The 15164-nt window shown below is 36.7% G+C and overlaps 1 protein-coding gene across 6 annotated transcripts; it reads left to right on the top strand.

The window, feature by feature from the left end:
• The first annotated feature begins 2295 nt into the window (after window positions 1–2295).
• LOC148040637 (uncharacterized) lies at window positions 2296–13674 on the top strand. 6 transcript variants are annotated; one of them, XM_087701530.1, is made up of 3 exons: window positions 2296–3715; window positions 3851–3938; window positions 7473–8948. In XM_087701530.1, the coding sequence occupies exon 1, from the start codon at window positions 2665–2667 to the stop codon at window positions 3661–3663; it is 999 nt and encodes a 332-aa protein (XP_087557656.1). In that variant the 5' UTR covers window positions 2296–2664; the 3' UTR covers window positions 3664–3715; window positions 3851–3938; window positions 7473–8948. The 6 variants fall into 6 exon arrangements, with proteins under 6 accessions (XP_087557656.1, XP_087557664.1, XP_087557648.1 ...); XM_087701513.1 differs by lacking the exon at window positions 7473–8948 and adding an exon at window positions 13656–13674 and having other exon boundaries at window positions 2297–3715; window positions 3810–3938; XM_087701504.1 differs by having other exon boundaries at window positions 2297–3715; window positions 3810–3938.
• The last annotated feature ends 1490 nt before the right edge of the window (window positions 13675–15164 follow it).

Genomic DNA, 15164 nt, shown 5'->3' with positions numbered 1-15164 from the left:
TATTATGTTTAATGTCTCCCCCCCTCTCTCTCTCCCCCTCCCTCTCTCATTTTCCTATTATGTTTAATGTCTCTCTCTCCCTCTCTCATTTCCTCTCCCTCCCTCTTCCTTTCCCATTTTCTCCCCCTCTCCCTCTCCCTCTCTTTCTCTCTCTCTTCCTCCCTCTCCCTCTCTCATTTCCTCCCCCTCCCTCTTCCATTTCCTCCCTCTCCCTCTCTTTAATTTCCCTCTCTTTCTATCTCTCCCTCTCCCTCTCCTTCTCTCTCATTTCCTCTCCCTCTCTCATTATACACAAATTATACAAAATATAAATAATAAAAAGAGAGAGAATACACTCTCCCTCCCTCTCGTTCTCTCTCTCTCCTCCCCCTTCCTCTTCCATTTCCTCCCTCTCCCTCTCCCATTTCCTCCCTCTCCCTCTCCCTCTCTTTCTCTCTCATTTCCTCTCCCTCTCTCAATATATATACACAAATTATATTTAAAAAAAGCAAAAGAGAGAGAGAATGCACTCTCCCTCCCTCTCCCTCTCTCATTTACTCCCTCTCCCTCTCCCTCTCTTTCTCTTTCTCTCCCTCCCTCTCCCTCTCTCATTTTCTCCCCCTCCCCCTCCCCCTCCCTCTCTTTCTCTTTCTGTCCCCCTCTCTTTCTCTTTCTCTCCCTCCCTCTCCCTCTTCCTCTCTTTCTCTCTCATTTCCTCTCCCTCTCTCAATATACACAAATTAAACCCTAAACAAGTGAAAAAGAGAGAGAATGGACTCACCGTAAAGATTTGGCGAGGGTTTGGCGGCTTCTCTTCGCGACGGCGGCTTCTCCTCTCCTTCACGAATGGCGGCGGCGGCGGCGGCAAGCCTTCTTCCTCTCCCTCTCTCACCCTCTATGCAAAATGGTTGCTCTCTCTCTCTCTCTCTCTCTCTCTCTCTCCCTCTCGAAATGTCTCACGAATGCACGAAATGAAACGCGCTCGGGTTTCGACCCCTTTTTTTTCCCTGTGGGGCATCGCTATTTGCGTCGCAAATGCGATGCTAATAGCGATGCAAATAGCAACGTCGCTATTCTTGCATCGCTACCCGCCGTCGCTATACATGTGTTTTCTTGTAGTGCATTGATGGAGGACCTACTATTTTAACCTTGATGCCGCTAAATTTTTCCAAAGCTCCTATTAATGTCTACAAGAATGGCCACTACTACCCTTGGCAAATCTTCTAGTCATTGTAATGCTCCATCTATGGCATGTATATGTTGTATCTGTGGTGTCATAGATTGTTTGAGAGAAAATAGGAAAAGTAGATCTGGAAAATGACTTAAATGAATCTAAGTCCTATACTTTGATACTACTTATAAGAAATATACATGGAGAGGAGAGAGGAGGACTTCAAAAGAGAGAGAAAGAGGAGAGAGAGTACTAAAGTAGGACATAAAAAGATAGAAAGAAGAGAGAGAAAAACATGGAAACTCTGAACAAGGTGGAAGATGAAAAGAGATTGGTTATTAATGAATGGTGACAAAATATAAACCTCTTTATATCTTTTATGCCCATGCAAGTGTGGTTGGTATATTTCACTTATTCTCCCTAAAATAATATTGTCTTTGCACTTCTTTACGTTGTAGAGGGGCAAGTTCTAGATCACCCAAGCATTTGCACCTTGATCTTCATAGAGAATATAACAATTTCAATTTTCATTGCATCAAGAGGTGCACCACAGTCGTTGTCATTGGCAAAACAAATATAAGTGCCATTTTAAAATGAATTATTGGCCAATAATGAAACACGTGTTGAACTTTATATCGACTAGGCGACACGTAACGCGAAGCTGACCATTCCCCTAGCGGGCACAATTTCTAGAGCCTATCGGGGGCGATAGGGTCTAGAAATTTATCATTTATACTGGACCTATTTCACTATTGGCCTATTTGCTTAAAGTTTCTTTCTAGGGCAAAGCTTAGCGTGTGGTTTTTTCGCCCAGTCAAAAATGAGCAAGCATAGGGCGCAAAGAGAAACCAGTATAGGGTAACGCTTTACTGTATGAGCATACGGCCCAAATAAAAATGGGTATAGTGTAACGCTTTAATGAATGGATTCCGCGCTTAATATGTATGCGTCAACAATACGTGCTCGTAAGCGTACGTTCGCAGCCATTAGTAATTAATAATGAACTATAATAGAAGTTATCGGTTTCGTGGCAGGTGCCCTGTCCACATCATTCTAGCTACGGCCTACCGTGTAAAAACTTTGGTATTACCGGTCTCGGGAGTCGGAGGAGGTTTCATAAGGTGCTTTTCATCTTGCTCCCCATCTCTCGCTCTCAGTACTCTACTTTCTCATCGTAGTCATCCTCCTTCTCTTGCGCGCGTCACGAGCGTGATTTGTCCACGATAAACTGGCCCAGCGTCACGAAAGGTCTGGTTCATCGAATAGCATCGGACAACATGATCAAACTATCGGGATTCGGAAGCCCATTTTGGGCTGCGTGGCAGACAAGAGGAACGTTTTCTTCCATCTATCATCGGCCCTTCTATATCTCTTCGCCGGGTCATTGTTGATCTATGTTTATACATGTGAGTATCTGCGTCCATGGTGGCCAGGGCTACTATAAATAGACGTCTGTGGTGATCTTCCCAGTGAGGGCACCATAGCCGATCTAGGTTAGGCTGGCCAGAACAAAAATGGAGACGGACGGTGCCCAGCATCGAGGTCATGATGAGGATGATAATTATCATCGTTCTGATCATCATGTGCTACGGCGGATGGAGGATCGCAGTACTCTGCCTCAGGACGCGAGTGCTTTTTCATGGTCGGAGACGCGAATAGCTGCTGGCGGCAATGGGGGCGGGGCTGGGCACTGGGCTCCCAGGTCCTACCCCTGCTGTTTCTGCAGGCGCCAATTCAGATCCGCTCAGGCCTTGGGCGGTCACATGAACGTTCACCGCCGTGACAGGGCACGCCTTTGTCGGGGCTCCCCTACCGCCGCCACTTCGTCTTCCTCTACTAGATCCTCCTCGGCTAATAACTCCCCCACAGCTGAACGTCACGGGTATCAGTCCCCCCCCACCATCACCCATTCTTCCGACCCGCCTGTTGATCCTGCAAACATCCATAGCGCAGGAGCTTCGGCGCTCCCCTCCTCCTCCTTGCAAGGGACAGGACAAGCTAGCAGCCTTTCAGCCTCCTCGCCTCTCTTCAATCCAGGATCTCTGAAGCAACATCGTAGTGACGATTACGCATTCACCCCTCCTTGGACAGCAGCTGACTTCAGCAGCTCCGCACATCTGACTACCTCCTTGCAACTCAAGAACTCCTCTGCAGCCGTTGTTGTTGGCAATGTACTGCAGTCGACGGCACATATCTCCTCAAATGATGATAGGCCTCATGCAGCTGAATCCTCACAGCTGCCGTCGACAACTGCATCATGTGGACTGCACAGCAACAGCCCCCTCCTTTTCCAGCTGAAGCGGCAGATTTCTCGAAAGAGCACGAGTGCGTCCTACAGTGGCTTATCGGGGTCTCAGCCCTACTTATTGCAGCCCCGTCCAAAGTGTATGTACACCGTTGCGGATAGGCACTACCAAGACATCATAGAAAATTTGAATCCTGTCGACGATGGCTTAGTCATAATTACTCCTGCAGCTGGGCTGGACTTGGAGCTACGTCTGGGCCAGAATTGAAACTGTCGTGATCTCATTAATAACGACGCCGCGGCCTCATCCAATCAGTAATGTATGTGCTATATAGAAGAAGTGAATTTTTATTCAGTATTCTTTCTTTTCCTTCGAATCTGAAAGGAAACATGAAAATTGCATTATTTTTGTAGTACATATCTACAAGCTTTTTGAAACCTGGAAGGTTGACCAGTGCATATTAGCGTGTGGAAGGTACTGTCCCTTGACAAAGCAGAAAGGTACACAGATTTCCGCAGGAGGAGTTCTAGAAGGAAATTAAGGTAGGCAGAATCTTGGGCTTTATCTCATAAGGATTACAACAGCATCTACCTTCTCTGGCTGATGCAAGGCATTACTAATCTCCAAAACACTTCCTTTGTTCTTCGCGTGGCTTTCATTGTGATCTTGTGGCTGTCGTCCATCCTTTCTAATTAACACACGTTTCATCTTCTTACACACCGGGGGCGGGGTAGGGTGACAGGGTGGTAAGGTAAAATGAGACCTTGCATGAAACTTAAATCAGGAGTTCTACTAAAAGATGAGGGATGGTTCCAATTTCTATGTTACACCTGGAGCAAAATTTGGGTTTATTCATTGCTCTAGACTGTCTTATAAAGGATAGAATTCACATCAAGCAAGACCTTTCAAGTTGAGTAGGGCTGTCCCAAATATCTCAAAATCTATATAAGCATCAACTAAAGAACCAATACAAAAACCATCTCTTATTAAGCTTGGTGGTCAAACTATTGGGAAGGGGACTATAAATCAGGGAGAGGAATAAAATTTTAGCATTGTCATGTGAGGTTAAAATTACCTTTCAATTAGTATTTGTGTTCACTTGGTGATCTCAAGAGGGAGCCATTGAGCTTGAGCCTAGCCTCTAAAAAAGGAGCAAAGATCCTATTGATATTTGTTTGGTTCCAAAGGGCTTTCCAATCACAATGGCCTTCCCTAAACAAGTTGTAAGGTTGGTCAAACTTTGGTTTTCTATGCTAGGTGTAAGATATACTAAACCACATGGAGTCACGTGACTTCAAGTCACAATGAAACTATTGTTATCTTACAGGGCCAAGAGAATCTTGCACCTAAATCAAGCTACCTAGAGGCCTTTGGTCAATGTAGAAGACTTTTAAGTTCCCTTTTAACTTTACCAAAGTTAATGTCCAACGAATCTAGTTTCTTCAATCGAGTACATGGGTATCTTGAAGGTTTAATCCAATCCTTAGGTAGATAGTCCATATTGGTTAAACTTGACCTTTATCTTTTTAGAAAACATATAAAATTTCCAAGGAAATTTTCGACCCTTTAACTTACTACCATCCCAAGACCATAAATTTCATTGTTAGCATTTCCACTTTGTTTCATGAGTCTCTAGTTTAGCCATAGGGGTGGTTGGGGCATATTTGAGAAGATTAAGAAATGATATGGGTGGCAAGGATTGTTTAATGATGTTTCACACTTTGTGGAATCATGGAATACCTATCAAATGTATTCAACAATGAAACATAGAGATAGGTTGTAGCCAACCTATGGTTTGTCACTTCATTTTAAATGGGTGGTAGATTTGGTCATCATGCTTATAGGACTTTGACAAATGAGATACCTTGTGCTTACACATGAGGATTTAATACATCAAGTGGAATGGAAAGCTCTACGCACTAAGATAATGTAGGCTAAAAATTTCTTTTGGAAGAGGTCTTTTGCAACCATGTTTGTGTACACAAGATTACAACTGATAGAGGTGAAGTAGATGTAGATGAGGCTCCTTACTTCTTGTATTAGTTGGGAAATAAGCATGCATCAACTTCTGCTAATAGTCGAGAGGATAATGGGAAGAGTGAGAGGGGCCATCCAGCTATCATCAAGGCATTGGCAAAGTCATGTAGAGGTAGACTAAAGGAGTTGCCACAGTTATTACCATACGCATTATGGGTTGATCTGATGACACATACTTTAGTGGTTGAATATATGCATGCTCAATTGATGTATGGACAAGAACCTATTATTCCTATTGAAGAGGTGGCTACCACATTGAGTATATTACCTTAGAAGAAAGGGTTAACTAGAGAAGAATTGCTTGCTCTATGCATTCAACAGTTAGAGAGGAGACCAAAAGACATTGAGACAATAGTTACAAGATTGAAGGCAAGGCTACAAAATAACAAAACATTTGACAAGAAGCACAAATGCGAGCCAAGGGCAATCTAAGGAGATTGGGTGTTGGTTTATGGCAACATTTTAGATAGCTAGCATAGCAGTATTCCGAAGGTCACAAAATGGCGGTTTGGTTTGTATGTGGTGAGACATATATATGATAGTGCTAATTCACTTAGTGAGTATGATGGGAAAACATTGCCAATTCCAATTAAATGGAAGTGGATTGGATTCTTCAAGATACATGTCTCTGATGCATATGAGGTAGAGAGACTAGATACATGTACTTTCCAAGATAATGTTGAAGAGAATGACAAGGATGACATTGAGGCCCATGAAGAAGACTTTGAACATGCAAAAGAATGATAGTCTAGATGTGCAAGTTTGGAGAGGATGGATATCATACAATTTTATGTGCATACAAAGAAGATAGATGAGAACCCATAGATTCATGCATAGATGATAGTCTAGATGTGCAGGTTGGGGTGGATATCATACGATTTTATGTGCATACTAAGAAGAGAGATGAGAACCCATAGATTCACACATTCAAGGATTTGTAAACATGACATGTTATATGAGAGCTAGAGTCACTTGTAGAGTCTTGATTCAATGATTTAGTCACAAGTGTTGAGATGGGACTCAAGGGGCAAAGGGAAATTCATGTAAGTTAGTGAGACCAAGAGTTAGAAATCATGTGAGCTTGTGTAGTGGAGTAAGTGGAGACTTGTGGGACTTTCTGGGAAAGGGAAGGTGGAGAAAAACCTATGGAAGAGGGGCGGCAATTGAGCATGGCAAAATTGTTGCAAACTATCTTAGATGGATAGTGCCATTTGTACAAAAAAAAAAAAAGGCAAAACATCATGCAAAAGGAAATATTGGGTAAGAAGGAAGAGGATTGAACACTCCTTGACCCTCATGGTATTATTATGGGTAGCAAAGAAGGGACATTGTTGCACTCCTGAGCTCTAAGAAATAGTACAAAACAAGGTACTCATGTTGTTGAATATTGATGTCTTGAGTTTTTCAGCTTGAATCTTTGGCTACAAGGCTCAACAATTGAATCATTTTCTTACCTATAATAGATAGATGCTTCAAGGATGTAAAGAGCTAAACCTAGAGTGATTCTAAGGAAACATAAATGTGATTTTTTGCTTTTCTAAAAAATAGTAAAAAAAGGTTGAAGTCATGTATTATGTCCTACATAGGAATTTCATTGGTTTCTATGCTTACCATTGCTTGGTATCATATTCAATTGATGGTAGCTATCATATGCTCTAGATTTTCTTGGATTGGATATGAGTTTTGAAGTTTATGTGATTGCATAAAGCCTATATACGATAGAGAAATCTCCTATTGTAGGTCTATCTTTGAGTCCTTGTCTTAGAGCTTGATTAATCATCCCAACACAAGGTATTGCACTCATACATTGAATGCATGTATTGGATTGGCTTTGATGTGTGTCATATGAAAAAAAGGTCTTAGTGATAGCTTCAATTAGTGTCTCTCTATTCTCAAATTGATTCCATATTCTCTTTTCTTATTCTTTCTAAATAGTATTATTTGCATCTTCTCTCTTAAACCTGTGGGATTAACGCTTTCGACTTAATACCCCTCAACAATGGGATCACAATCTAAACTCTATGATCTTTGGCCTTCAGGTAGCCTTATTTCTGATACATCGACCCAAGCTTTAGCATTGATTTTATCTATGTTGAAAACGATGAGAATTCAAGAAATATTTGAAAGAAATATGTCCTATATACTTTTAGTTTTTCAACATTATCCTTGGGTTTGGATCCATTCTCTTTGAGGGGGAGAAGGTGAGCTCTTTACCCTTCTCCTTTGAAGTAGGAGAGTAAAAATGGATGTTCCTAGTCTCCAAATTTAGTATCCTCATGAACTCTAACCTTGTCTACATAATGTTTCCTTGAAGGTATAGTTCACCTGGATTAATTTTATGTTGAAGCAAAATATATAGGACATATGGAACATTTTTAAGATGCCTACCTTCCTTAAGAGATTCATTGTTTGAGATAGTCTTAGATTCGCTAATGGATAAGGACCCATAATGGCTATAGTTTCTACCATTAGTTTCAAATTCCTCCCAAACTCTTTTTAAATTTAGTCTTACATTGTCAAGTTTAAAGAAAGAGTGGTCATTGTGAAACTAGCCAGCTCTAATGATTCAATTATTGTTAAACAAAGGAAACTACATAAGGTAATGATCTAACACAATATATTATTTAAATCTTTAAACATATTATGTATAAAGATAAATAAAATTTTTGTTATGTTTGAATCCCTTTTTGAGTATTGGCCTAATTAAATACAATTTTCCAACCTATATCAAATATGTAAGAGATGTTTTACATTGATACCAAGCTTCATTAAAAGAAAACGAGTTTATTTTTAGTTGACACTTAGTGTCAAAGGTTATGAGTTTTAGACAAAAATTTACTATTGATTTTGATCCTTATATATTTGTTTCTTCTATATTTATTGACAATCTAGTTAAGGTTGGTTTTCATCATTGTGAAACTTGGAGTACCTTCTTTTAGAGATATGAGAATAGTTGTTTTCTTTTTTCTATTAAGGGTTGAAAACACATGGTTCTCCTTCATGTGGTTAAGGTCAATACTTTCTTAAGATGAGAAGTAAGGTAACATTAATTAAGATCTAAGTCTAGATCTTTATTATTTTATTAGTTAATAATGTTACTTCCATCATGTTTTCATCCACAAACAAATATGAGCATTCCTTATCATGGTTTTTTCTAACAATTACGTTTGTCTCACTTTTCTTGTGATCTTTTCTAATTTTTGAGGATATCATTTTATCAAAGGGGAATGCATGTTAATGTTCCTACACTTAAAATAATTGTGTGAGGGATTCTCAAATTTCCCTCTCTCAATGTCCATCTAGAACCAATTCTCCTTGGATTTGGTAGATTCTTACAAAAGAGTATGTTTGTGAACCTTAAAGTCTAAGAATGAATAAGAAGACTCCTCTACAAGTGATCCTCCTCGAGCCCGATACAATAGGTATTTCCATTGTCTTTTTCAAACTTGTGTTAGGTTTGTTTTGCATTTTTGTTTCTCCTCATGATGAATACATACAATAAATCTTTATTACCATAGCTTTTTTTAAACTTATGTCAGGCATGTTTTGCATTTTACTTACTCCTCATGATGAACACATAGCAAAAATCTTTATTGGGTTTGATAGATTCTTAATCATGCTATTTTAGAATTTACCTTCCTTAGGGCTCAAAGATTCTTGAGAAGGGTCCTATTTCTAGACCTTAAGCTTTATGCAATCCTTAATCAAGAGTCCTATTCTTTGACATTTAAAGTAATTCCTAGGAAGGTTATGGAGGTGGATCTTTGTAAAGACAATGGCCTTGTGTATCAATAATTTGAGATTTGAGATTTTTTTGTGATTTATTATTAATGCACATGTCAAATATAAATGAGGGTATCCCTCAGGGTTGATGTTGCTGAAGTAGCCTACCTCTAAGAGAGGCAACAAACTTCAAGAAAACTAGTATTCTAGAAATCTAATATGTAGCCCATTTATTCTCAATTAAACTTGAAATGTTTCCTACTTAATGTGAGTTGTTGAAGCTTGGATATCGATTTTTTGTATTATTTTTTCATTCTCCTCCTTGCTTCAAATGCTTCAATGTCCTTATTGTACTTCCACTACATATTGATGAAACCTTCAAGAGTTGGGCATTTGTTTCCTTTTATGTTCATAATGTAGCTTAGGCAACCCACTCAAATTACATTATCTAGGGGGATATGGTCAAATTAGTTCTTCGATGAAGTATTTTCCATACATGAAGGGTCTCAACAATGAAGAGAGTGTCACTTTATGCTATTGGTAAGGATTTTCAAAAATTATGGAAGGATAGGGTGAATATTTCTAGCAAAGATGGGATATGAGAGAAAACATTATGAGAAACTTTGTCATAGCTATATGTGATTCACCACACGAAAGAGAAACTCAAGGGTGTTGTGTAATCTACAATAGTGTTGTTATAGGACACATGTCGGGTAAGGTCACATGGGTTGCATATGCAAGAGATGATTTATTCAGGGGTAGTGAGAAAATCTAGTTACATGTCTAGCTTAACAATGTTTCTTATTTTTCTTATTTTTGTGTTTCATTTTATTTGATTTCATAATTTTAACAAGAATATATAATGTTTCTTATCTTTTTTCTCTTCTTTTATTTTCTATTTTTAAACAATAATATATATTATACATCAAGAAAAACAATTGTCATTTTGGAATCAAGCCAAACATTGAAACAAAAGCTTTGAATATGATGCATCTAAGTTGTTGCATTCATCCCAAATGCCTTTGCTTGCTGCTTCTAGTACACTGCTACATTCCTCATGAGTTGTCGATTTGCATAGTACATCAAAGCTTTTTATAAGACACATTAGTAATGTTGCCTTCACTTGCATGTCTTTTCTATGTTGCTTTTGGTACACTAGTACGTTCGTTACTGGTTATATGTTTTCACAGTATGTTTGTTAAAGTCTCCATAACATATTTACATAATAGATTATGCCTTCGCATTGTTGTAGTATGATCGCTTAAGCTTACATAGTAAATTTACATAATATGTTCTACCATGGTATTATGCTTGACATGCACTAATGACATGGACCCTTGCTATCTTGTTGGTCCATTGGCGGTCTACCTTGCATGTTGCCCAATGGACATGATGTTCCCCCAGTGCCTCATTATCTCATAGGTGGGGTGCCAACAACATGGCCATCCTATATGTAACCTACTTGGTGGCATTGTTTATGTGCTTACAAGCCCCCCTTCATCTCGGTCAGCCAGGTGTATGATGCATTATTAGTGCACAATGCACCCTCCTTCATTGCTACATTGTTGGAGGGCTACCGAACGTGTTGCTCCATGTTCCACTACCTTACTAGTTAGATTGCATTGGTGGGGTATCCAATGTGCTACCCACTACCTTGCTAGCAAGATCCTTTATTGAGTTCATTATAGACACTATAGTTAGTTCATTATTAATATTTTTTAGTTCATTCCTATGGTTACTCTAGATGATTAGTTGCAAAATAGTATGGCAACTCTTTTTTTGTATAGATTGATAACTCTTACATTGAGTACCCAACTATTATGGCTCTTGGATTTCACAAGGACTAGAAGGACTATCTGATAGGAATCGCCAATGAGACTTGGCCTAGTCTACATATACATGTGGATCTCCAAGGATCTATATTTTGCCAAGAAAGGAGAGATGAGGGATAGAGAAAGGTTTTGTGTGGATTTGAGACTATTGCCCTTTCTTCTTTTATCTTATCTCAAATTAACATGGAGAGAGAGAGAGAGAATTTGCTACCATTGCCATGGTATCTTCAGTAGCATCTGCATTGTCCATGAGAGCCATCCCACCATCCATTCACAACATGGACTCATCATTGTTGCCAATTTCTCCATCTCCATCAAATGATCATTGACCTTGCTTCATCATGCTTAGCTAATCATCAAGCTATATACTTGGACCCAAATACATGAAAAATAGAGATAGATAGATAGACACACACAGAGTGTGTGTGTGTGTGAAGAGAAGAAGAAGAGATAGAGGAGGAAGAGGGAGAGAGGTACACACACACACACACACACACACACACACACACACACAAAACAATTAAATAGTTAATGAGGTTATGTAGTTATTTAATTACTTAGAATATGTAGTTGGTTTAAGAGAAGAGATGATATATATATATATATATATATATATATATATATATATATATATATATATATATATGTGTATATATCTATATGTATATATATATATATGTATATATCTATATGTATATATATATATATGTATATATGTATATATATATATATATACATATATATGTATACATATATATATATAGATATATATATATATACATATAGATATATACATACATATATATCTATATATATATATATACATACATATATATATATATATATATATATATATACGTTAGCACTCAGCTTCACATTTTGCTCCAATGGTACTAAAAGAGGCTTACATGTTGTCATACCATACTTGGATAACATATCCAAGCCATATTGCCTTTGTGATAGCCATATACTATCATCACATCTGATCACCTCAATACCAAGAAAGTGTCTCAGCTCACCCAAATCCTTCATCTTAAACTTCTTCTTCAAGAAGTCCTTAACTTCAACATTCCCATTGTCACTGTCACACACCTGTAATAATCAATTTTTTGTGTGGGAAAATTGTCCTAACTTTCATTCAAAAGCACTTGAGAAAATAATCACTGTTTAAGAGAAGAGATGATATATATATATATATATATACATATAGATATATATATATATATATATATACGTTAGCACTCAGCTTCACATTTTGCTCCAATGGTACTAAAAGAGGCTTACATGTTGTCATACCATACTTGGATAACATATCCAAGCCATATTGCCTTTGTGATAGCCATATACTATCATCACATCTGATCACCTCAATACCAAGAAAGTGTCTCAGCTCACCCAAATCCTTCATCTCAAACTTCTTCTTCAAGAAGTCCTTAACTTCAACATTTCCATTGTCACTGTCACACACCTGTAATAATCAATTTTTTGTGTGGAAAAATTGTCCTAACTTTCATTCAAAAGCACTTGAGAAAATACCAAAATGCAACACAAACCAAGACACAACTCTAATAATGGTTGGATGACCTCTAGAGACTACACTATTCATGAGTTGCAATGTCGAATGGCAATGGCGTAAATGATCCTAAGTTCCAATAGAGAATTCTCATTGCACATTGGTTAAATCCTCATAATTTTTGTCCCACCAAAATTGATGTTCACATGTTGATTTTTAAATAAATAAATAAATATATATATATATATATAGAGGGGGAGGGAGAGAAAAGGAGTTAGGAGAGTGAAAAGAAGAGGACAATAAAAGGAGGGTTGAAAGTGTGAGTAGATAGAGAGAGAAGAGAGGGAGATTAGTCAACTCAATATCAATTATATATTTGTTATTTTAATTCACCTAATAAATATAGTTAAGTAGGTATTATCTATATATATATATATATATATATATATAGTTTACTTTTCATTATTTTGAATTAATAACAATCACATTCAGTAGTATTAGATAGGTAATACAGCTATTAATCATAATTTTTAATATTTGATAGATGTAGTTGAATAGTTAGTGACAACTAATATCATAGTGAAATAACTAATTACTTAAAGAGAATGTGTATTTAATGTACAATGTAGTTAATAACTAAAAAGTTAAATACTTAATTAATTAGTTAGTGTATAGCTACAAATGATAAAGAGAGAGAGAGACTATTTGTGTGTGAGACAAATATTTAGTTACTTAATTAGTCGATAACTTATCATTAAATAATTAATTATTGGTTGTTATTGTTGAATGTGAAATTAATTGACTTTAGCAAAGGAAATATCAATCTTCTTGCATACAATCTTTCATAAAAGGTTAGATTTTTTTTTTTGTCATAATGTATTGTAAAGGAAAAAAAATCAAAGAGAAGTGCATATCTTCAAGAAAGATGGGGGAATGGTGCATTTCCCTATAATTATAAGATAACAAAGAGGCTTGAGCTATCTATTTGGCACACTGTTGATACATCATGTTTATATGTTTTTTTGCGAGATTGTAATAGTTTTATGAAGTTATAAGTTAAATTTTAACCAAAAACATTAGTAAGATATAAAAGCTACCACATCTTAGACTTTGATAAAATAACTTTCGAGTTTTTTGGGTTTATGTTTTGCAAGGTACCCTTCACCAACACAACATCTCAAGCTATGTGACAAGCTTCTAATAACATTTGATTAGCTTGAAAAATATGTGAATATTTTTCATCTAATGGATAGTTTGAAAGAGATGTTCCACTTTGCTTGAATATACTAAAATACACGTTCAATTTCGTAATATTAATATCATACATTTAAAAAGATATATTCATTTTTCACATAGTTTCAAATACACACCCATTTTACCTTCATATGGCTACAAACAACTTCAATTTGTTAACATTAATATGACTTATAACATAAATAGCTAAAGTTTCCACAATAAGTTACTCCATGCATTAATATTATACTAAAATGCTGTAATACTTAGTTTTCAGAGTAAAAACATCAATTAAATGAGATCAAAGTATTTTGAAAAAGAATATGGAAATTTTTGGACATAGAGATTAAGATGTAAAACCATATTTGATCATGAAGTGGTACTATTGACATGAACAAATATACATTGTTATGCTAATAGAATACACAACAATAATGTACTCCATGAAGATGCCAAATCACAAGGCTTACATTGACCTTTCATTTTTTAAGCTACAAAAAGTAAATCACACTCTTTCAAAATATTCAAAAATAATAACTAGTGAAAAAAAATGCATAAAATCCCACTCCTTAAACTTGGTTGCATGTGTCAACCTAGTTTCTAATTCAACTCCATTTTACTCTTCTTCATTTCACTCTTTCTTGTTCAATTTGTATTTCTTTCAATTTCAATTAATAATTAATTATTGTATGGTGAAGGGACTTCAACAAAAAGTTCCCAATCATACCTTAGGCTTAGCGTGAAATTTATTGAAAGGGTATCCATGTAATGGTTAAAGATTTGGGCCACTCCTTTAAGCTAAATGGGGTAAAAGGACTCTTTAAAAGTATATAACTTGTGCATCAACCAATCCAACAATGTTGACATTTTTGTGATTTTCCACCTCAAAGAATTAATGAGATGACATTGTTATGCCTATAACCCTAAAAATAGTTAAACATATTTTTTACCATCCAACAATAAGACACCTATCAAGCTTGATAAACTTAAATGAAAGCCCTAAGTATTATTGGGTATATGTATATATACTCTCTCCAAAATATCTCATTGAGTCCCAAACCTTTAGTACAACATGGTTGACTAGAAAGAGTTATGACCCAAAGTTTGAGTATTGTATGGCTTCTTAGGCCTCAAGGATGGTTAGCATGATACATGCACTCCTTACATGATTTGTTTCTTCCACAATTTATTTGTAGATTTTAGTGATATCAAGATCTTAGTAAGCTTAAGCACATGACATACATTCCAAAGAGTAAATATCTATTTTAGGAAGAAAACTACACATCACTTGCACCAAAGCTCTTCACTACATAAAAACAAAACCTTTGGAAGATCTGCCTAAGTGTCAAAAAATAAACTATGAAGTCTCATGCTAGGAATTGTGCATGGAGCATACTCATGTGTGAGTCATCACTTATATAATCTCATGG

The sequence above is a fragment of the Lygodium microphyllum genome, chromosome 2 (genome assembly GCF_053477565.2).
Source record: "Lygodium microphyllum isolate KBCC chromosome 2, Lygodium_microphyllum_v1.1.10, whole genome shotgun sequence".
NCBI lineage: Eukaryota > Viridiplantae > Streptophyta > Polypodiopsida > Schizaeales > Lygodiaceae > Lygodium > Lygodium microphyllum.
Note: the sequence above shows the minus strand (reverse complement) of the source record. Positions and strands in the feature narration are given on the sequence as shown.

Excerpts from the sequence above, each read along its gene's own strand:
- LOC148040637 (XM_087701513.1), top strand. The coding sequence starts at position 2,665 with ATGGAGACGGACGGTGCCCAGCATCGAGGTCATGATGAGGATGATAAT.